This window comes from Vidua macroura, chromosome 6 (genome assembly GCF_024509145.1).
Source record: "Vidua macroura isolate BioBank_ID:100142 chromosome 6, ASM2450914v1, whole genome shotgun sequence".
Taxonomy (NCBI): domain Eukaryota; kingdom Metazoa; phylum Chordata; class Aves; order Passeriformes; family Viduidae; genus Vidua; species Vidua macroura.
Genome location: NC_071576.1, coordinates 54,926,422 through 54,950,227, shown reverse-complemented (window position 1 = coordinate 54,950,227; position 23,806 = coordinate 54,926,422). Strand labels below are relative to the sequence as shown.

Here is a 23,806-nt window from a genome sequence, read left to right as displayed (position 1 = left end):
GGAAAAAAAAAAAGGAATAATGTTTATTCCTTTTCTGTACAGTTGCAAAAAACTTTGCCTCCTAGAACATCAGGTTTAGAGTTCTAAACTTCAAATTTCAGAGACAAAGGATGTTGTATTGAGTGTAAGGACTAGTTTTTAACATTTCAGCTGTATTAGCAGTGTAAGCTGCTCAAACAGATCACCACAACCTGCCCTGCCCACTCTGCTCCCAGAGCTGCAGGATTACAAAACTTTAACAACAAGAAATCTGGATGGCAGATAGCAGTGCAGTCTTACAAGCTTTTCCTGATTCTGCACAGCAGCATTGGGAGCTGTGGACAAGCTGCCAAACCCTCTTGATCAACACACAGACATTTGCACTTCCATGGAGATTCATGTACAAGTATCAGGGAAAAAAAATACTTTTAGCTTTTCAAATTCAACATTTGTTTTCCTCCTTGTAGCTGGATGCTTTAACAGTGGTGAGTTTGGAGAAGACAAGGAACTGACCCTCGTGTTATTCCTTTCTGCTTTCAGTTCAGCAATTTCTTCTTCCCTTTCAAGCAGCTGCTCCCTGCATACATTCAGCTCTTTTGTGAGTGCTGCAAATTCCTGGAACAAATCAGACAGAAATATAAGCACATCAAATACCAGGACACAGTGAGAGTGGATTCATATAAACATTTGACAGTTCCTTGAAGCATTCATTTCAGATGTGCAGAGCCAATACAACTGTATAGTCATGCTAAGCCAGCTTCAGTTCAAACATTTAAAACCTTTATGCTGCCAACTGTAAAGACAAAAGATGTTTGACCAGGACTTAGAAAACTTGTTTGTGTCTCAGAGCAATATATGAGTTGGGGTTTCCCTGGTAAGCAAAAGGAAAAACATATTTGTAACACACTTCATTATGGTTTCAGAGTGTTAGTTTTGTGTTTGTTGTTTTTTTTAACAACTGCTGAGGGAGACACAAAAAACCAGAGCACTAAGCACAGCAAAATAAGGAAACCTACAAACATGACAAATTTCAAGTCAGTATTTAATTGTGAGCAACAATTAATAATCCCGACATGTACCAGATTACAACTAAATACAGGAATTTCATTCAAGCCTTCCTTCCAATCTCACAAAAGGGAATGAAGCAGCCCTTTCCCTACAGTCCTGCTAGGAATCTGAGGATTAGAATCAGAATTTTCTGAAAGCTGAGCCTGGGGGCTCAAAGCCCTCACAAGGTTCACCCTCCAAATTCAATAAAGATTTCACCAAACAACCCAACCAAAGTAAAATAGTACAGAGTGAAGTGTCCACAGGGAGCAGGAGTGGAGCTAACTTACATCACTCATTGCATGCTCATTACTGCAGTGAACACAGTCAGTATGAAAGAATATCCTCCTACAGTTTGGGGTTTCTGTCAGGAAATGATTGTACTAATATCTGCAAGAGCCACTGCAGCCTAAACCATTTCCCCTCTCTATCAACAGCCTCACTAAAAATAAAATAATATAAAACTTAACTTAATATTAAAGACATTTAAATGTCCTATTAACTCAGGGAGCATATTCTGAATAGAACAAAAAGTACAACTACACACCACATTTAGAAGCAAACACAAAGCACAACTTAATCTACCCCAGAAAAATTTTAATTCTAATCTGAACCACACTGGAAATGAGAATTGAAAGGAGTGTGAATGTGAACAAGTCGATCCTTTAGAAAAGAGGCTTGCAAGAAAGCAACCCTCATGTCTTGTCAATGCAACTTAAAATGTGAAAATAAATATGCTTCAGTCACTCCAGTGGCCAGTGAACACACTGGGAGCACTTGGATAAGAAAAAAAAAAATGCTAGTAACTAACATTCTTTTTTGTTCTCCAAAATAAGGAAAATACTCATAAACAAGAGCCTTGCCTAATAAACAACGGATTTGTACAGCTGAACTGGTGATTAGCAGGACAAGGTGAACACAAATAGCCAGCTAAGTGGAGGCACAATTCTCTATTTTTTCCAAACTCTGCAAGACACACTGCTTATCAGCCAGCAGCTGCATATCAAGTGAAAGATTTGTTCTGCAGCAAAATTCAAAGTGACAGAATGCATATGCTTAAAAACAAAAGGCCACATCAACCAATTAATTATACTAAGCACATCTGCAAATTCTAACATGCAGCTAAAATAAGCAGACACTGTCAAAAGACACTGCAATTTCCAGTATTCATTTTGTAAACTTTATTCTAAAATATACACATGACTGGAAAGACAAAAAATACATTGCACAATATATACCTGGAGTGAACTCTGGAGTTACTAATGTATCAAGCTTTTAAAAGTTGCTGTGAAAAAGACAGCAATACAACTACCACCACAGATGCAGAATCCACCCCTATAATCCCTCTTCCTAAATCAAATCCTGCTCATTGGTAAAAAGTTTCAGTCCTTCCCCACTTATTCAGCAAAAAACTGCAAAATATCTTCATTTATTTTCCTTTCTCAGCTGCTAAATTATTTGATTTCTATAACAAACTTAATGACATTCATGTAAATATACTGCAGCATTTCATTTGCATTCTTTAAAAAAAAAAAAAGCTATCATTTTCAAAATGGCCAGGAAATACTTCCAAAACAACCTGGTCTGTAAATACAGCTATCAGAACTTTTACACACACAAAACAAGTTACAAAAGGGTCCTGAGTGCAAAGTAAAACAAGAGAGGAAAAATCAACTCCAAGCTTCACTGGAGCTGACAGAAATATTGACTCTATCATGAGCTTTCCCAGCAGAGTGCTCCTTCACATCCAAGCTTTTCCTGGACCTTCAACATCCCACCTGTGGGAGCTTCCAAGACTCCCAGGGAACTGGCCACACACTCCCCTTTTGCTCTCACATGAGCTCAGGTAAATCAGAAACCAAAGCTGCTATTTTTCAAGGGCAGTCCCTGCTTATCTTTACAGATTAGATAATTATGTACTACTGAGAAGAGCTTCGCATGAAATTACTTTCTTGGTGTGTTTCCCCTTCCAAACTAATAATAATATAAGGAGACTAATTTTTAAAACCCTAAAAATGCCAACATCAACATTCGGAAGCATCAATATTGCTCAATTCTCCAGATGACACTGGCCTGATATGGGAAGTTTTATATTTTTCCTGCCTCTATCTCAAGTCTTAAGATCAGGATGAAGAGCACAGCAAGGACTACCAGGCACTTGTCTCATCATCCTTTTTCAACTTCAAATCACTGCATAGCATCAATATATCTTTTTATCTGTATGAGCTTCCCCACGTGAAAACCAGCTGTATATTTGAAAGGAAGGCTATTCACTCTTCAGATGGTTATAGGATATAGAGTTCCAGTCCACTGCATACTCCTGTGTAAATATAAATTGTGGCACAAATAGATCCCAATTGTGACACAAACCATCACACTGTCAGGTGACCCAGAGCAAGAGTACACACAAAAATTTATATTGCTGCTGCATAAACACACTGACAGGGATTGCTGGCATTGCACAACACCTCCATTGCTGTTTGTTTTGACAAAATAGACTTGCTTCGAGTCCTATGAGCTGCCTAAGAAAGAACATTTGAATGTCCTTCGTTTCAGCTGACACTGCCAAAAGACATGTCCTTTCTAGTTTTAATACTTACCTTCAATTGGAGACAATTTGTGATTTCCTTAAGCAGTTCAAAAGCAGAGAAACTATTTGCAGCTTTATCATCTCAAAAAATTTCGAGTTGTCTCATAATTTCTTCCTTGGCATTAGATGAACATACAGAAGGAATTAAAAGAAAAAGGAAAGAATCCTGAGAAACTTTCCCACTTGTCCACAAAGCTGTGTCACTTTTCTGTAATTAAGAAGACTGAGAGCAACAGAATGAAGTTCTGCTCTGTTTCTGGCTGCCATCAAAATACTAAATACACAGCACTGGGGATTGACAAGAATGGAACTTGCAATAAGCATTTCAGAGCACTCACACGAATCAGTGGGAGAGTGCTGAATTTACCAGGGAAAGACTCCCTGCCGATTAGAACATTCTGGCAAACACCCATACTCTACACTAAACTGAAATGTTTACTGAAGGAAGTAACTTTCTGACCCAACTGAATCATTCCAAACACATCGCTCTTGCTACCAGAAATAAATACTCTCAACAAAAAGTCACATTGAGCAAGTAAGTTGGTTCTTGTTCACTAATACATTCTCTGGGGTTTTTTTTGTTCCCAAGCTCTAGGACTTTTTAAAGCAATAGTATTTCTTCTACCTCAACCTTCAGAGCTGACCTTCAACCTTCAGTATTTAGATGCCACAATATAAACATCCTTCCAAAAGCTGGATCCATTAGTGCTGAGCTGTCAAGCCTGGCTGAGCTGACACACTTGGGAACTCCAAGATCCCAATCCAGGAACATTCCAGCTTTCAGAGAACAGGTTCCTTTCATGGTCATTACAAACATAATTCATAGGTCTCACAGATAGCACATCACAGACCAATAAATGCTACATGACAGGAAGATCATATTTAACCTGGGAGAAACACTTGAAAGAAACAGAGGTAATTCCTGAAAGTCAGTTAATATAAGTTGTGTATTAGGAATGCTCTACAAATAACTAAATTTGTTTGGAATTTGATCAAGCAAAAAAAAAACCTTATTCCACAAGAAAATGCAACACCACTTGAGTGCACAAGTAATCATGAATTACAAGCAACCACATGGCCAGAAAATTAATATATATGATGAAAATATATGTAATAAAGGAGAAAAATTTAAAATCGATCAAATATTATTAAATACTGTAAAGTAGTAACTTCAGGCAATAGAAGATGAAGTTGTGACTGTAACATCTTTAGGAACATCTCTGACCCAAATATATGATTGGAATTTATCTGTTTAATCTCCAAGTGATATTTTGGTTTACTGTTATCATTCTGGTCTGCAGTCTGAATATCAAGCAAGCCACTCACAAATCTGAGCAGCTGAAGAGAGCAGGAAAATAACAACTGGGGGGAAGTGCAGGACATCAGGGGTGAAAATCAATAGGATCTGAGATAAGTTTCCATCATTATGTTTGTACTACATATAAACCACAATTATTCCAAATGATGACTGCATGGAAATGGCAAATATACAGTCTAAAAAAACAAAACAAAAAAAAAAACAAACAAACAAACAAAAAAAAACAAACAAAAAAACCCAAAAAAAACAAACAAAGAAAATTTACATATCTAGGTTTTTTCTAGGGTATTTCACAGTTACTTCACTTTAAATCCAAGGGGTTTAAACAGAGCCCCAATATATTTGAAAGTTCCTAGCAAGCAAGTTTTCATACCTATACAGTCACAGGTTTGTTTTGGGTTTTTTTAGGCTAAGAATCAGAACTATGAAATTATGAAACAGTTCAAGGGTATTGAGAGTTAAAACTGAGGAGAACTGACTTGTTTTCACCATTAAAGTCAACCTTGGAAAAAAACATAGTCACACACCAACACAGATTATGCTTTGCCTGTTCCATATACTAAAACACATTGCTTTCAACCTTTCCATATCTCTGGCATGTGCTAATAGGAAAGAGAAAAGTCAGCATGGAGTGTGCAAAGAAAAATATTTTCCTTTTCACCTCATGAAAATAATTTCCAGTAAGTATCAAGCAGCCTGAAATGACTATGCTAGAAACATAAACCTTATTTTAAACACTAATAGAATCAATTCTATGAAACAAGTTTATCTTTTGTTCTCAAAACCCCCAGAACTTCAAAGGGAGTGTAAGAGAATACTCCAAGTAATGCTAAAACATGGATATGTCAAATTCTTGTGTTTTGGAACACTGAAAGGCTTTTCATGCTCAAAGTAGCTGTTTTTCCAAGTGGAGCTAACTACCCACCAGAGTGAGAACACACTGGAGCTCATTACACAATTAGTGGATTGGCCTCCTTTCCTATTTCTGTGTATGCATAAGATGTTTTATAACTCAAAAGATAAGCACCAAAACAGAGGCGCAGATTTCTTTTCAGTCAAAAAAAATTCTCCCCTTCCAACTAGCGGCACTGAGATACAGAAAAGGTTTAATACCACCTTTGGTTAACTCTCAAAAATCTGTATTTTTTTGGAAAAAAACCTACCTTTTTTTTTCCCTCTATCAAAAATTGCAACACTGCATGAAAGCACTCAAGTGAATATTGCTGCCAGCCAGTGATCAATACTAAACCTGAGTCACTTCTTACCATTCCATCCCCTTTTTTTATGCTGGTCTCCTTCAAGTGTCCCTCTTAGACTGACCTATCTAGGCTTTGTCATTAACACTGCTCAATCCTAAATAGGCAATTAAGTTTTAACGTGTTTACAGTTGCATAATGTTATTGCTCTAGAATGAAACTCTCGCTGTTCCCAGCCCACTTTGGAGCTGGAAGCAGAATCCACTGCCTGGCATTTGACAAGCCAAGAGCCAAAGGACTCCTCACTCACAGCCAGCAGGTACCAAACATATGCCCAATGGCAAAATGGAAAAGCTTATATAGCAAGCCCAAGTCTCCATGGCAATAAGTAGGTTTCCAGTTACCATACCTGACTAAGTTGCCTAAATTTATGCACAGTGTTCCCTGAGCTTGAACTACAAAGCACAAAATCCAGACTTCAGTTCCGGGAGCTTCCATAAGCGCAAGGAAACATAAATGGAGAAAGGTAGGACTTGGCAGCTTGGCAAAAGGAATGCAGGAGCAGCAGAAAAAGGGAGGTAGAAACACATCATCTCCATGTTCTCCTCCCTGTAACTCCCCTTCCCCATTCTCAGTCACACATTCCAGACATGTCCTATTTGGGGTGCAGGGAGTAAAAGTACTGGAACCCAAACCTGGATCCAGCCTCTTGCTCCTCTGAGAATGAGGGGTTTTCCTTTCACCACATGAATCCCTGCTCAGACATCACACACACAGCAGCAAAGTCTGGAGTGGGAGCCTGCAAACCCTTGTGCACAGAGCACTGGAATCATTAACTACACAGCCTGTCCAAACCTGGACTAGCAGAAGCCTCACTGCCTGGCTTCCTGCATTTCATTTTCCCTAAACCCAGCAGAACGGTGCTGTTATGTACACAAGGACCGGGCAAAGCCTTGTGCAAAACCAAATCTTTGTGCATCACTGGAGAGCCAGCATTCCCTGGTCACACACCGTGCTTGGGACTGAAGGGACACAGGGCAACCTTCCAGGCTCCTCCGTTATAGCCAGACCTCCACCCACCCACCCACCACGGGGAACACAAGTCACACATGTGACACAACACACGGTCCCTGCAAGTCTGTTTGCAGCTAATGTGGCTTGGCAAAACCAAGCCACAGCTGCATCCTACAACTGCTCTGTAGTCTGAGAAAATAAGGAAAGAGAACACGAGGTTGTTTAAACAAGTCAGAAAACCTCATCCAGTCACTCCTATTACAACCTGCAGTTTGTTCTGCATCTTCTGTAGAGTAACCAGCCTTGGGATCATCAAAACATTTAGAATCCCTAATTTCTCCAGATAGTTTGTTAATCTTTGCACCAGCCTTAACAAAGCAACACAGCTTGTTCAAAGCAGGGCAGATCACATAGGGTGATCAATTAACCCAGAGCAGACATTGGTTTTTATGCCAGCCTTTTAAACCCCTTTTAAAGCTACAGATGTGTATCAAATCAACCAGTGAAAAACTACCAAAGTACCTGGTTCTCCCCCCAGGGCTTGCTCCAAATATTCAATTGAGGGGGCAAACCCTGCAAGTTAGCAGAATGCACAGAGGATTAACAAGAAATGAACATACTGAGCCCTAACTTGAAATACCAGTTTGAAGTTATTTTCTTCGCTTGTCTTTGTAAGAATACTTATGAAATGTTGCCTTTATTCAGGCAACACCGTGGATCTTCTCAGTAAGGAAGTTCAAAAGCTGAAGCATTAGGAGAGCAAGCACAGGAAATGCAAAAGCAGCCCTCAGACTCACATGAAACTCGGCATCTATTCACATGCAACAGTAGCAGAAAACCTTCTTCCAACCATTTCATTGTGGTGTGGCTGTGCAAAGAGTTCCACCTTAGCTGCTCCTCAGTGTACAGGAATATGTCCCCTGAAAGGGCAGATAAGGAACAAAAGTATCCACAACCATACCGAGCTTGTTTCCCTTGGAAAAAATGTCCAAATCAGCTAAAATATCCATCAGGAAAACTAGTCATCGTTGAAAAACGGCCTTTTCAACTTGGGATGGCTACTTTGTGCAGAGCAGTAACCGTTAAGAAAAGCTGATAACAAAGTAACCCTTTCCAATACTGTACCACTCCAACCACCAAGACTGCAGATTAACAATTTAATTTAACACAGAATAAGGCTACAGTACTTGGGGGGGTGTTTGAAAAACACCTGCTTCTCAGTGACACACTGAATCAATGAATTCTAAGGGTTTCACAATCAGTTACCACATTCCTGCATCCCCAGCCTAGTCTATTTTGATGAGGAACTAATATAGTAAAGTCGTAGCACAACTTCTTAGGTGTAGCTTTAGGCATCTCCATTTTTGGAGTCCATGTCAGTGAAGAAACCTACCCACACCCATACCCACCATGGCAAAAGGAGTACTTGTACTTAATTAAAGAGCAAGAATCTTGCATTACCAGTTTGACAAGGTATGGGACAAAACCAGTCTCCATGTTTAATATGACAGTAGAGGGATTTCACTGAAGTTTTTCCTCTCCTCACACAAAGCTGGTCAAGATTTCCTGGGATTCCACACTGGATAGTACAGCATGCAATCCTCCTTGGGGATGCCAAACTGAAGAACAACTGCAAGATGTGCTGAGAAGATTTAAGAAGCTCTGTAATTTTCCTGGGACCCCCATTCTGGAGACTAAGCAGCTGTAGCAAGATCTTTTAAGTTGTAAATAATATTGAATTGCAAGTTTACTTGGGGGGGGGGGGGAAATCTGCATATCAACTCTAAACATATTGCACTTACAAGAAAGAGCACAATTGTATCTCAGATAGCATTAAATATTAAATTTCTATGACTTTTATGAATTAAAAATTATTTAACCCTACATACCACATTCTAGTCATGTTACGTGACTAATACTGCACAGTTTTTTTACAAACAGACCCAGGACAAGACGCATCATGCACAACCATTTCAATGACAAGATACTCCTGCTTGCAAAAACTGAGCAGCAGCTGAGGCCCTGCCCTATTCTAATCGTTCATCTTGGCCTCTGGTTGCCAGCTTTAGTTCTGTGGCTAGCAGCTGAAAAGTACATTTTTCACACTCTGCTAAGAGGGAATGCTTGGGAACATCTGAATAAGGCTGGCCAAGCCATCCTCATTAAACAAGCACCAGCATGTAGTTCCCCCTCAGTGCTCTCCTATTATATAGATATGTATTTATTATTTTTGCCAAGTGATGAACACTTCAGTCTTATAATTTCAAACTTGTTTAAGCAAGCAATACTCACTGAGGACAGATACGTGCCTTCAGCAGGAAATTCAACTAACCAGCTCTTCACATTTTGTTTTTCCCTACTTCTCTGTACTCTATCACCGCAGTTTACAGGCTGAGTGGATTTAATGGGCTAACTGAAGCTAAGTATGTCCAAATCTGTGATATTCCAAATAAATTCTACTGCAGCATTCCACGGAAAAGTTGCTTCACTTTAGCAAATACTCCAAAACGAAGCAATTCCAAAGTCCACTCAAAAAAAGCACAATTTCAGGCCCTACAACAGACACGTTTGCTATCTAAACACAGAAAAAAACTAGGAAAAATCAGCAACATAGATCAAACACTGAAGAGCTGTTTTGTTTTAGGGGGAGGGGTAAAGCATTTTTTAAAGTTCAAAGTAATTTTTTTGTCTGCCACAAACAAAAAAAAAATCCATAATTAGTTCAAATTTAGAACAGTTCTAAACTTGATGACTACCTGAACCCAGACAGCAGAAGAAAACCAGGGAAATGAGCAAGGCTATAATGCAGAGAAGAAATAATGTTTAAAAAAATCAATTAATCAATAAACTATAAATAAATAATAAATAAATTAATGAATAAAAGACAGGAGCAGGCTGTCAATATGGTGCTACCATTAACAAATGCTGAAGTGAAAGATGGGTTGGTGGGAAACCTGTGAAGCTTCTGTTCCACATTGGACTAAAAACAAGAGAAAGATGATGCAACAGGGAAGAGCTGCAGCCTCCTACTCCACTGAGACAAAAGAAATGCTTGGCCCATTTCTCCTCCTCTGCTTCCCAGGACTTAATCTTTTATAACCATTGTACAAAATTCAGGAGAGGGTTATGCAGTCTCCACAAACTACAGCTCCAATGGGGTCAGAGTTACACCAATGTCAGTATCAGCATAAAAGAGACCCTAGGAGGGGAAAAGGACAGCTAAAATCCTAAAGAGCTGTTCCATTTCCACTTTACATGAAGCAAAGTAATTCCAGATTTCTTGAGACAAAGACTCAGCTTTTGGAAGATAATGGTGTGGAACCACACCCCACAAAGACATTCTGAAAACTCAAGCTGCATGTTTTAGAAAATAAATTACTGGATGCACCTGCCTCGTGCTCTTTAACATAAGGCTAGAAGAATGTTAAGACCTTCCAAGCCTTTTCCCATGAACTACAACAAGGTGATCACGCTGTATGAAAAATACATTACTTAAGAACAACAGAAAGAGTCACAGTGGTATCCCAGGGCATCCCTGAAATTATCTAAACCAAACTTTTAGTCATTCCCCCAAATGTACTACAGTAAACAGAGAGAGTTTTGAAGGGATAATCTGAAATTAGGAGTTTACCTTGCACAGGCAGAAACATGTGGAAAGCCCAACCAGATTCACCCACACCTCAATATCACTCTCTACACAGGCTCTGCTCTTCTAGCCTTGGGTCTCCTGAGTGCAACACCATTCTTTACATCCAAATTAGATTAACTGAAGAACTCTAACTGAGAGCCCAATTTATTAAAATTTTTATTTGGATCAGAAGTTTCTTTTACTTCTAGGTTTCCAAAGCACCCCATGCCTTAAATCCCAGTAGAAGCAAGAGATTCAAGTATGAGATGCATCCAGGACTTCAGATACCCTACACAAGAGAACCTTAAAGTATATAAAATTACAGAGTCCAGCTTCCTACTGGGAAGAGCACAAGCTACAGTGAAAAGCACAGCAAATAACAGAATTCAGCTCTGGTACTATTAGTTCAGCAAGGTTAACAGAGTCCCATGACTCCCAGCCAATTACAGAAAGAATGCAAAAAAAAAAAGAGAGTTTTGACTATAACATTCTACTGGCAAAGTACATATTGCTAAATAATTTTGACAAGCTCATATAGGACAATTGAGAATCCACAACTCAAACCCACAAATCCACAGTTTAAACCCTGCCACTGATAAAGACAGCAGTCCCTTCAGATGTGTACAGAACTCCCTTTTCATCCAGTTTTCTTTTTTAAGGCAATTTGGGGTTGCACAGTGAAAAAACTTTCATATAATTTCATATCACACTTTACATTCTGTAAAGCAATTGAGCAATTTTACGTTGAGATCTCTCCCTCCCTTTTCATGACTGTGCTTGGAAATTCAGAAATAGTTTAATAAAAGTGGTCACTATTTAGAGGAATAACCATGGATATAGCACCAATAAAAACCCAAGAATTTATGATCCTCTTTATTGAGTGAGCCCTCTCAGCGTTGAAGAATGTTTGTTTAGCTTTTACACCAAGCATTTTGGTGGCCAAAATTCCTTTTCAAGTAATTCAAAATAAACCCCATTTCTCAGCACTGGACACTGTCAGTGTTAAAGACAATGCTCAATAGGCTTCATCAACTGCAAGGTAGTTTCTTCACATGAACATTCACAGATCTTTCAACCATACATCAAGCCAGACTCAACTTTGTACAGGCCAACACAGAAATTCTTTGTTTGAACTGCACGTCTTAAGGTGGCTTTGTTTTGTTTGGCTTTTTTAACTATGTAAATTACTCAGATCCATAGGCTTATATAATTGAATCCTTTTACTGTGCACTGTTCTGTAAATTTGAAGTAAGAAAAGAAAATCTCACTTCTCTTGACAGTACAGTGTTAAACAATCTCCATGCTTTACTCATTTTTACCACATAATCTACCCTGCCATTCTGTATAAAAGTTAAATATGCCTCTAAAAACAATGTTTTAAGTGTATAGAACCAAATTTTATATGCATTTATGTGAGAGGTAGGACAAAAAAAAACAAGCACTGTGCTTCAGAATATTTCTCTACAATTGGATACCCAACTCTACTATGTACTAGCAATAGCAGTAAAGCAAAACACAGTGTGACTCAGACCATACCAAAGAGAGATTACTGTTCTACAGAGAGGAAAAAAAGATAAAAGAAAAAATTGTTAATTAAATTTTAAAAGAAAATCAAGAGCTGCCCATTTTCCTATGACAACAAAGAAAAAAAGCTTACTTTCTAAGGAAAAGTTCTTTTTTCTCCTTACCAAAACTCAAAAGGTCACAAATCAAATTTTTCAAGCTTTTTTTCCAAGCAGCCCTTTAAACAAGTCCTTATTTAAAATCTGTCCTGAAGATATCTGATTATGCTCAATACTGCTCATGTAAGGATACTTTCATTAAGGAATTACAGAATCCTAGAATGGTTTGGGTTGGAAGGGACCTTAAAGTTCACCTCTGCCATGGGCAGGGACACCTTCCACTAGACCAGCTTACTCAGAGCTCCATCCAGCCTGGACCTAAACCTTGGTGCACTTCACAGAATTCATAAAACAAAAGACTAATTCTAGATATTTATCTTTCTGAAAAACACAAGAAGACAGAAGAATTACAGGAATATATTGACTGTTCTTATTTATATGTATCCATCAATAGCCATGGCATATTTGGATCCAACCAAAATTATATTTCTGTTAAGATCTCCACTACCAGCCTCAAAAACCATATCCTCAGTAGACAGGAGGATAAACACATGAGGAAAGTTCAAGGCCACTGTGGAACAGCAAAAGAGAAGATTAAGCAACAAAGCTTCTCTTTTGAAAAATGTTGCAGCTCCAGCTATTGCAGGAACAGCCCACAGAGCCTTGTCAGGCTGATCAGAAGGAAAGGAGCTGATTTTCAGTGGAGCTGATGTGAAACCAAAGGTCAAGTCTGAAACAGATAAAGGTCACAGGCAAAAAACCAAGGGAACCAACTACTCACATCAGCTTAGAGGAAAACAACACATCAAACTGAAAGTGAGCATTAACTTGGACTTGTAATCACACTCCTCCAATTCTAAATATCCAAACTCCCAGAACTATCTCCTCAAGTGACCTACAGATATGGATTCCTACACAATCATCTGAAGTTTCCAAAATGTGGAAACATTATTTCCCTGTGCCTCTGTGAAAAAATCAAGTTGAATAAAAAACTCACTCCATTCAGTAGCAAAATAATAATTCTTCTTTCAGCCTAGAGCATGTGAAAACATTTTTCCTGGCAAGAATTGCATTACATTTACACTTGGGGAACAGGCAGGATTATAAAAAAAGACACTTGGAAAGTTATGAGCATCCAGATTACCTGACACACACAACACAATTTTATCTCTTCTCAGTATTTGTAGCTTGAGATGTATATACACAAGAGGTTATGGTGAGTATTTTCTAATATATGTCAACAGATACCAGTCAGCCTTACAGACTTTAAGTTACTTAAGCTGCCTAAATTGCCACAAGCAGCTTACACAAAACGTCTGCCATATTCCTTTAATAATGGAAATCTAAAAAATAAATCCCCAAATTCAACTGTGAAGTATATTCATGCAGTTATGAGATGCAATGCTAACTTAGGGAGAGGAAAAAAAATTACTAATAGGCACTAAAAACGTTCTTTCCTAAAATTCAAGGTCTCAGACAACACTCTTAACTATAAGGGGCCTGCATAAATTACAACACAATGTGTCCTCCTAATTCCATGATCAAAACCTACAGTGAATAAAACCAACATTCAACTCTCCTAAATATATTACAGAAAGGATGAAACAACATCTTAGGCCAGTGGACATTAAACACTAAGAATTTGTAAGGGGGTAGGGAACTGTGTTCTTAATTCATATTTATCTTAAGAAAAGAAAAAGGGATTTTTTTTTCTGGAATTGCAATTATGTAGCCACATTGAATCTTCAAGTCTTGCAACTAAACATCTTCAAAGCAATTTTACTTACACTCTTAGAAAAGAATGGAGGGAAAAAATAAAAGGTAACAGAGGAAGAATTTTCTAAATACCAAAAGACACTACCTCTTGCACCAGAGGCTACAGGCAACTGATGAGAGTATGTATGTGATGTTCACCTGGTTCTAAATATATATTTTAAATACTTTGTTTTGATTATAGTTCTTTCAACCTTAAATACAGCCTGTTTTGAGGCTACAGGTTAGACTAGAGCACCCCAAGCATTAATAAACCCATTGACAGACATCTGTCCACAGTAGCACAAGTGTAGGGAAAAATCACCAGCTCCTGTTTCAGGGCCTCATCCACTACCAAAACAAATAAAAAGCATTTCTGTGCAGTCACCAAAACATTCTTTCTACAAATAAATTGAGGGAAATAAAAACAATCGTTTCAGACTTCACCAATCTGCTTGTTAATGGGAGGGATGGGACATCACTAAGCAGTAAACCAGCAGTAAATTTCACCCCAAATTTAACAGCAGTAAAATTCACCCTCAAATACAGGGAAACTCAAATTTAATCTAGCTAAACAGTCTATTTATAATTAAGCAAACCTAAATTAAAAGCACAGTATAAACGGCAAGTTTCTAACAACAGGCAAACAGATGTCTTTGGGGCATGGGTGGGATGTTTCAATAAACAAACCCAAACATATCCACATGAGAAACCAAGAAGACAGAACCAATGCTGGAGACTCGGTGCCCAATATACTCCTCTGCATTATTTAAGTGTAGCTACTCCTTTTTGCCCAAACACAGGACATTACTTAAGATAAATTCATACTTTGAAGGTTTGGAGCCAAAGGTATCTGTTTCTATGTCTTGAAAAGAAAGAAATGTTAGGGAAGCTGAGGTTTATTGATAATCAATGAAGAATTCTGAATGTTAACTCCTATCTCCATCTGACTTAAACCAGTGTAAAGCTAAATCAGTTCAGCAATTTACTAAGAGTAAGAGCCAAGTAAGATCAGCAACTGAAACTCAACATAGAGGTCTGAAAATGCAACAGGAAGAGTCCTGTTCATCTCTGCTGTCAGAACAGGGTGGGAGCAGTGGAGGATGTGCCTGCTCTGACATCCATGTGAAACCCTTTGGCACCTCCAGGATTCCTGGGCACTCTGCTGAGATTAATGGCTGTTATTCAGAAGTCAGCACCAGCTGCTGCCAGAGTAAGAAGTGCAAGCCATGGCACCTCAGGGCTGAACATCTGGGAATGCTGCAAACAGAGCTGCTCGTAAGTGATGAGGAAATTTCAGCTGCTGCAGAGTCTAGCCAGGCCTTTGTGTGTTCTGCCACTGTGTTCTTCGTATTAGATACAATTCAAAACCTCAATTCTACATCTATGACATCCTGTATTACTTAAAACTTGTCTGGAGGAAATCCAAATACCACTATTCATAAAATGGCAATGAAATCCTTAAGTCCATCAGTTCCAAACAATGCCAGGGAAGTCTTTGGGACAAGTGTTTTGATATTTGCTACAGGTGAGGCATTGAGTATTTCTGAGATTGTCTAAGGAACCATCACTGTATAGGGACATACCTGAACTTCACTGAATATAAATATGAACTGACACACACCATTTTTAACTGAAGTGTGAAATAGTGATAAAATATTTACTATGGATAGAAAGCAACTTTTACTTTAACCTACTATTTTGCTTACCCTGTACAGAAAAAAATGAGGCACGATAAACTTAAGGCCAAAAGATCCAAGGTGCAAGATTAAGATGGATCTTAATATATGTTGCTTCATATTTGTGTTGTATTTATTAGCTTATAAAATTAACATACATATTAAAATTTTCATCCTGATAACAACTGCTGTGAATTAACCGACTGCGTTTTTATTTGTGACAAGCACCAGAGTCAGTGGAGATTAAACTCTGGTCTTCACCATCCAAAACAAGCATCATGTTTTAGAAAACATCTACGTGAAATTCTATCAGCAAAATGAACCCTGGCCTGCAACACTTTAATAGCAAGAACTGAAGTAACTTGGGCTTCATCTACCTTAGGTTCAACATTTAACTTTTAAATACAGTTTTACAGATTAACTTATGAAGCACACAAATCTTGAATTCTGTAGAATGCACTCTAAAAGGCACATAAAGGGCATAATCAAATCCACTAAGACCATAATTAGAATTATAACAATATGTTTATGTTATAAAGCTCTTCAAGTAAAAAGCTAATGTTCTTTTTTTCTATGAAAAATTCTAGAAAGCATAAATTAAGTTCTAGCACAGCACTTTGATTTCCTCAAGTTCATTTTCCAAGGTCAGAGTACAGTTTGACTAGGGTAATCTGTAATAGAGGAAACTCCCAGAAAACAAAGAGCATTGCCAAGAATCCAGTTATTTTATCAAGGCAGTGGTGATGTATTTCACTTCCAGCTGTCCACACTAAAAACTCAGAAAAAGTCAGCTTTACTTTAAGTAAATGTAACAGATAAAGCACATCTATATAAGATTAAAATGCACTCCTCTCAGTGAATTAGACATCCACAAAAGCTGCCTTACCCTAAATAACTGCCCCAGGTTTATGGAGCTAGAACTGATGCCTTGAATTCCCAGCTGCCCACCACACTAAGAAATGTGACCACGAAATGTGCATCACTGCTGCAGGAAAAATTGCATTTACTTTTAGAAGCTCAGAGGTGCAAATACTGATTTTGAAAATACTGCCATATACACTGTTAATTACTTTTGAAATATATATATGGTGTATTTTCTATATCAGTGTGAGCTTCTTTCTTATACACAGAAAACTCAGTGAATGCAAGGAATTAAGCACAGGGACACCATCAGAAACTGACTGCCTTCATAGCAAAACCAGAAGAGGCACTTTGGTATAGAAGAAATCAATCTGGCATTCCTGCTTTTAGACCAGGACTTCCCATCAGTCATCAGAACAGTCTGAAACTGGCTGGTTGAGCTAAAGATCTAAAACAGGAAAAGTACACATAGAAACAATTCAATTCAATACCTGTTAAGATAAAGCAGTCTAAAATCAACTACAAAGACTTGTTACAAGCCAAGTCTGAGAAAGAAATAATACTTTGGTTACGGAGTGATTTAGCAATTAATGAAATTACACAGGTCTTTGTACAATTAGTTAAATTGACCTTGCAGGTCTATGAAATTGAAAACAACTACTATGATAAAAAATTAAATTTACACTACTATCCATTCATTGCTGAAAAACATGTAACAGCTTTATTTTATTAAATTTAAAGACTTTACCCTCCTTGAAATCCACAGCTAAACAACAGGTCATTTGAGGCAGTAGTTCAAAAGAATGCTCAGCTTGAAATAATTAACAAAAAAGTTCGAATAGTTTCAAATATTAGTCACTATAAAGTTTTGACAGTGAACACATATTAGAATTTTTTTTAATTGTTTCACCTCATCAAAAATTTGCACCCATGAAGTAACTGACTCTACCATAACAACAACAAAAACTGTCCAATACAGAAGTTACTTCTGATGTAGCAAGAGTATTTAAAATATTTCTGATTTTTAAAAGCACTACAATCATTTGACCTAGGCATCACTGGGGACAAAAGCAGGTGTTCCACAGGATGAAAAGAATATTTTCCAACAGCAATCTACAAAAATCCATACACTGCTGTATGTTTACATAAAATTGCAGTAAAATTTCTCCCTCAACTGACTTGCTTTTCCAACAGATTTCACATGAAACCATACAATTATGGCATTCTTGAAAAGGGGAACTGTTTAATAATTTTCCAGAAATGTTTAGAAAGTGATGGTTACATGCAAGTAGCCTACTAGATTTAGGAAGGAAAGCTGAGAACTGAAAAGGCAAAAGAGGAACAGCAGAGTTGAGAGCTGAGATGATTCTGCTCAGCAACAAACTCAGGTCTAACAGTCTGCAGGTCATGCAAGTGGTTAATGACCTCCATTAATGTAGCAGACCTGGCACAGAGGATGAGAAGCTACAGTTATTACAACAACAACAAAAAAAAAAAAAGAATGATGTTTGCCTGCAGCACATGATTTAACATGGGCAGCAGCAAAGGTTGGAAACTTCTCCTTTCTGATTTTCATCATTGTAACAGAACTAGATTAACACATGTAACATTTTCATTTCCATCCATCAGTAATTACCAGCACCAATTACCATACCAAGAGTCATACAGTGATTACATTATAATGAGAGCAGTGAAACAGAAGGATTTAACACCACTGTCTGAAAGGGTATAAACAGTAACTACCACATTTAAGGATATGGGAACATTTGTAAAAGTCACAGCATCATTGTGCCATGCTTGGGACAACAACTACCACGCCAGAAAGCAGGAGGCTGTCAACAGTTAACCAACACCTCAAAGCAGCCCCTGCTTTGCCTACAACCAAATGCTTCTCAACATGTTCAAAGTCCAGCTGTATTATTTTTAACTCGAATGGAGAAAACCCAAAGAGTTCTGCAGACACCAATCACCTTTCCTAACAATGCTCCTTACGTAACAAACCTAGCACTGGAGGCCACGTGCATTCTCCACAAGGCACTACTTAGGAGCTCCTAGCAGGACCAAAAAAGAAAAAAAAAACCCTCAAAAAACCAAATCCAAACTTTTCAAAAGTAACTAAACAGGTTAAACAACACACTCAGACTTCTATATTGCCATGACAACTCAGCATGCATTCACAAGGCAGTAGCCTTCAAGGTTTTAAATCAGTCTTTAATAGAGTCAGAACGGTCTGTATGGAATTCATGTAATCCCAGAACAGGATTGGGAGGAACCTTAAAGACCATCCAGTTCCAAACCCCTGCTATGGGCAGGGACACCTCCCACGAGACCAGGTATTAAAATTCTTAAGTGCAGAAAAAAGTCCATCAAGTTCTATTAAACAAAAGGATGTAGATACCATTCCATGCTTATGCTAAGCCAAGGAAATTCCAGCAACTGGGAAAGCAGACTGGAGGGAAAGGACTGCTCTTCCCTGCTTTCCTTGCTTTGGCATCTTTCTCAAAGTGAGCAAGCACCAAAAGATCCATCAGGATAAGATTCATCTTCCCCTAAGACAACCTGACGCTTCAGTAAACCAAACATGCAAAAAGCCAACAGCACACCACAAAGAACACAAAAATAATTGAAAAAGCCTTTGCCTTCCCAAACGTCCATACCTGTGGAAGTGCAGTATTAAGCTGCCTCTGCAAGGAATCCCTCTCATGGCCAACCTCGTGCAGCTTGCCCTGGGTGAGCGCGAGCGTCTCCTGAGTTTCTCGGAGCGTTTCCAGCAGGCGATCCCTCTCTTCCAGCATGGACACCATTAACTGCTCAAAGTGGGAATCAGCATCTGACTGCAACGGGGAACCTGAACCGTGGCCTCCATTTCCCCCGGTGGGAATCTCGGCCTCACTGATGGTTGGCATCACCTCACACATCATCTTGAAACAAAACGAGACACAACAAAGGCCAGAAATCTCGGTCAAACAAATCTAAACAGGAACTTTGAGTGCTGCCCATAATACCCACTTAGCTCTCCCCACGATAGCATCAGTAAAGGCTGCCAGCACCTCGGTGTTTGCCACTATTTCATTAAGAGTGGAGAAAAGGTACACAGTCAACTTAATCAAGGCTTTGCTTCATAATGAGAATCTTGTGACTTCTTGCAAAACCAGATTTTTGCAGCTACGTCTCAAACTGTGACTTCGTTTTAACGGATTTATGTTTTTGTGAGGAGTAAACTGCTGCCGAGATCTTTTTTAAAAAAAAGATAAGGCATGCAGCCTGACACCAAAAATTATACACTTCATCCAGCAAATGATTACACTGCACATTTTGGGAAACATTACCTGCTTCTTCCACTGCTTCAAAGGTACAAAGATTGTATCTACAACAGTACTTTGAGCTTGTGTTGGCTGTAGAAGTTTTATGGTGGTGAAAGTAATATATGGTAAATGAGTGGTAAATCCAAACAGTCCAATTCGGGAGATAAAAACATGTAAAGGAAGATAAAAAGCAAAAAAAAAAATCATTATGAAGTAGTAGCAGCTGCCAATGCGGACAGCAAAAGTAAAGGTAAGCAAAAATAATTAAAGGCAGAGGATGAATACAGTTAACAATGCAAATAGGAGCACTGCACTACTGGAAGTGAGCACACAACTGGGAGCACCTTTGAGAGACCCTAACAGATCCTTACCAAAGCTAAGGCATTAAGGCTTTAAAAACTATGGAAAAAACCCACTCGTATAATCACTGAACACGGAACCAACAAGAAAGTTCTTCAGGCAATCTCTCTCAAAAGCACAAACCTACAAGAACTTAAGGCAAAATCAGGAAAAACAGCTCCCGAAACCTCTCAGGTACCACAAACTCTGTTCTCAGCCTTAAATTTCACACTCGCATCTGGAAATTTTAAAAGAACAATTCATTCTGAGTCTTACTGTGGGTGCTCTCAATGCTTTGAAAGACTTGGAACAATCTGAAGTGCTTTGTAACATTTTCATGCATGATTACAATAAGCCCTGAATTTTCACCACTACGTTATTTACCTTGCTCAATAAAACGAAAAGGCTTCGAAAACAGGCCCCAAGTTTCCTGCAGCACCAGGTCTTCTCTGTTTTAGCAGTTTTCTGTTATCCCCCAAAACCCTTTGGATTGCAAAGCACCCATCCAGCTCCAGTCCAATGACTGTTTAATCTAAACACATGAAAAGAAAATAATAAACCGGCCGAGGAAAGAGAAGATCCAGTAAAAAGCAGCAGCTTCAGCCAACTCGCCAAGTCCCCGGCACAGAAGAATGTGAAAATAAACTGTCTCAGCTTCCCATCCCTCTATTACTGGCCCATAGGTCCTGCAACAGCTGGGATGGAGGAATCATGTGCTGACAAAAAAAGAAAAAAGGTAGTCCGATGCAGAGATGCAACAAGCTTCAACAGTTCATCGCTCATAAATTCCACTCAGGTCACAATCGCATTACTAAACAGAGTACGGACAGCAGGGGAAAACAGCACGAGCTTTCTTGCAGAGGATTTGGAAAAGCCTCCCTTCTTTTCTCTTCTATTAATTCCAACGGGAAGCTCTCCTTCCAGTTCCCTTCGTCTTAGTTCAAACATTTATAATCCCAATGCAAGACGCTGGCGTCGCTTTAGAAGGCGAGCAGGGAGCGAGACCTGTTGTCTCCTCAGCACTAGTCCCGCAGACGATGCTCCGCAACCGAGAGCGGGCAAAGAAAGTACCCGGCAGCTCCGGGGGCACCGGCCCGGTCCCGCCGCTCCCCTTCCCCGCGGAGAGGCCGGCTAACAAAGCTGCGGGCGGAGGACGCCGGGCTCCCCCGCTGCCCCCGCCCGTCTCGGGGAGCACCGGGCCGGGCCTCCCTCCTCGCCTCGCTCGCTCCTCGCCGGAGGCCCCAGCGGCGCCGGGAGCGCGGCCGGCCCGGGCCCCGCGCAGCGAGCCCGGCCGCGGAGGCCCCGGCGAGCCCGCCCTCGCTCCGGCCCCTACCGAGCGGCGGGGGCTCCGCCGCGCCGGGACGGTCCTCTCGGGCCGGGCCCGGCTCCGCCCGCCGCCGCCGCCTCCACGTCCGTGGTGGCCGGCGCGGGGTCGGCTGAGGCCAGGTGGGTGGTGCCGGCCGGCCGGCGGCGCCGCCACGGCCTCAGGGGGCGGCAGAAGCGCTGCGCGCCCGGAGAGCCGCGATCGCCGCCGCGGCCCCGCCGGTCCCAGTCCCGGCCCCGCTCGCCGCCGCCTCCTCCCGCCGCTCCCAGCGCGCTCCGCGGCCGCGCATAAATCAGTGTGGCGCCCACAATGCACCGCGCGGGGCGGCACGGCCGCTCCTGCCCTGCTCCCCGCCGCTGGGGACCGGGGTTCGAGACCCGCTCGGCGCTGCCTGCCCTGTGAGCGATACCGCCGCCGCCCACGCTGCCCGCCGCGGGGGAAAGGACGGGAAAGCCGCAGCGGAGCCCCGGGGCGGGAGGCGTGCTCGCTGAGAACTGGGAACAGGGCAGGGCTGGAGCGGCCCCGCAGTCGCAGCCCGTGCCGGGGCCTGCGTGTGGCGGCAGGGCCCGGCAGGGCGCGGGGCGGGATCGCAGCGTCTCGCCCGGCCTCGGCTGCCCCAGCCCGCTCCCAGCGAGCCCAGAGGCTGGGACCTGCTCTGGGCACCTCGATTCGAAAGGCCAGTTAGGAGCTGGAGCGAGTCCAGAGGAGGGAATAGAGCTGGGGAAGGGTCTGAAGCACCAGGAGAGGCTGAGGGAGCTGGGAGGCTCAGCCTGGACAAAAGCAGGAGATATCACCACTCCATACAATGCTCTGAGAGGAGGTTGTGGCCAAGTTAGTCTCTTTTCCCAGACAAGTGATAGGACAAGAGGACATAGTCTTGAGCTGCCAGGATGGGCATTAGGAAGACTTTCTTCACAGAAAGGGTGGTCAGACGTTGGAATGAGCTCCCAGGCAGGTGCTGGAGTCACCATCCCTGGAGATGTCTAAAGAAAGACTGGATGTGGTACTCACTGCCATGTCCCGGTTGACACCATGGTGTTTGGTCATAGACTGGACTCAATGACCCCAGAGGTCTTTTCCAAGCTAATCCATTCTGTGATTCTGTGGAGGGGAGCTGCCATGTCCTCAGCACAGTGAGGGGCAACTTCTCTGACATAGCCTGTTCTCCACAGGAAACTGGGTTTGGCTACATTGACTATTATTTTTCCAAAACACCATAGAAATGTTTTTCCACTTGCATTTCTATAGCTTTTACTCTCTTCCTGGAGCCTTCACCATACCCATGAGTTGAAAGTTGAAGCCTGCCAGGCAAAGCTTAGAAAACTCTCTTTCCTCTCTTTGCATTTGTGATACCACCCTGAATAAAGTATTTGCATTTTGAACCCTATTGTTCCTTTTACAGCGGAAAGCTCTAAAAGGCATCAAGGGCCCATTAGGCAGACAGAGGCAAGTCATGCCAAAAAGCAGCAGTCCCTGCACAGAAGGATTTGCAGATTTGTGGCTGGATTATGTGGATTTATTTGTGAACACAACATCTTGACACCTAGCACTGGATAGAAAGGATCACTAATGAGTCAATCTTCCTTTTCCACATATGAAATTCTTTACACGTTTACTACACTGTGCTCTTTCCCTTTGGTATTTGAGCCTTTAGAGTGAATTCAAGTGACATTTTTTAAGTTTTCCCTGTACAGCAATGAGGTCTAGATTACTTTTTTGTTTTTCCTCCTGAAGTTTCTAATGTAATCCCATGACTCTGGGAACTGGAACTTTGAGGGAAAAGCCAAATATGATGAGGCACGTTCAAATAATGAATTCTGCCAAATATAGATCAGCACAGATTTAACGCTGAATGTCTGAATAAATGAGGTCTGACTTTTCAATGTAGGAAGAGTAGCAAAAAGATTCCAAAACTAATAGTTATTAATTAACCTGTACATAGGTAAATGCTTTTATTTATAAGCTTTGATCCAGATTTTCAGTGGATGAAGAAGACTTCAGGCTAAGCAGCTGCCAAGGCAGCATCTTCAAAATATCCTGCTCCAGCAATACTAAAACAAGGCTGGAAAATAAAGTGGAGTTCATGGCTGTGTGAACACCATTCCACTTCAGCTCATCACACATAAAAAAATGAAATTAATAATGTTAGTAG

General features: G+C 40.6%; 1 protein-coding gene across 4 annotated transcripts in view; it reads right to left on the bottom strand.

Moving 5' to 3' along the window:
• The window catches only part of PPFIA1 (PTPRF interacting protein alpha 1), a 53,186-nt gene extending 31,728 nt beyond the window's left edge, over nt 1-21,458 (bottom strand). For 2 of the 4 annotated variants that reach the window (XM_053979461.1, XM_053979463.1), the window contains exons 1-3: nt 20,715-21,456; nt 19,344-19,607; nt 493-594 (exon numbers count right to left, since the gene is read on the bottom strand). In XM_053979461.1, coding sequence (XP_053835436.1) covers nt 493-594; nt 19,344-19,607 — 366 coding nt within the window. In that variant the 5' untranslated portion in view covers nt 20,715-21,456. Of the gene's footprint in view, nt 1-492; nt 595-19,343; nt 19,608-20,714 lie in introns of all 4 variants that reach the window. The other 2 variants (XM_053979460.1, XM_053979462.1) reach the window with 2 other exon arrangements.
• Nucleotides 21,459-23,806: the final 2,348 nt, after the last annotated feature.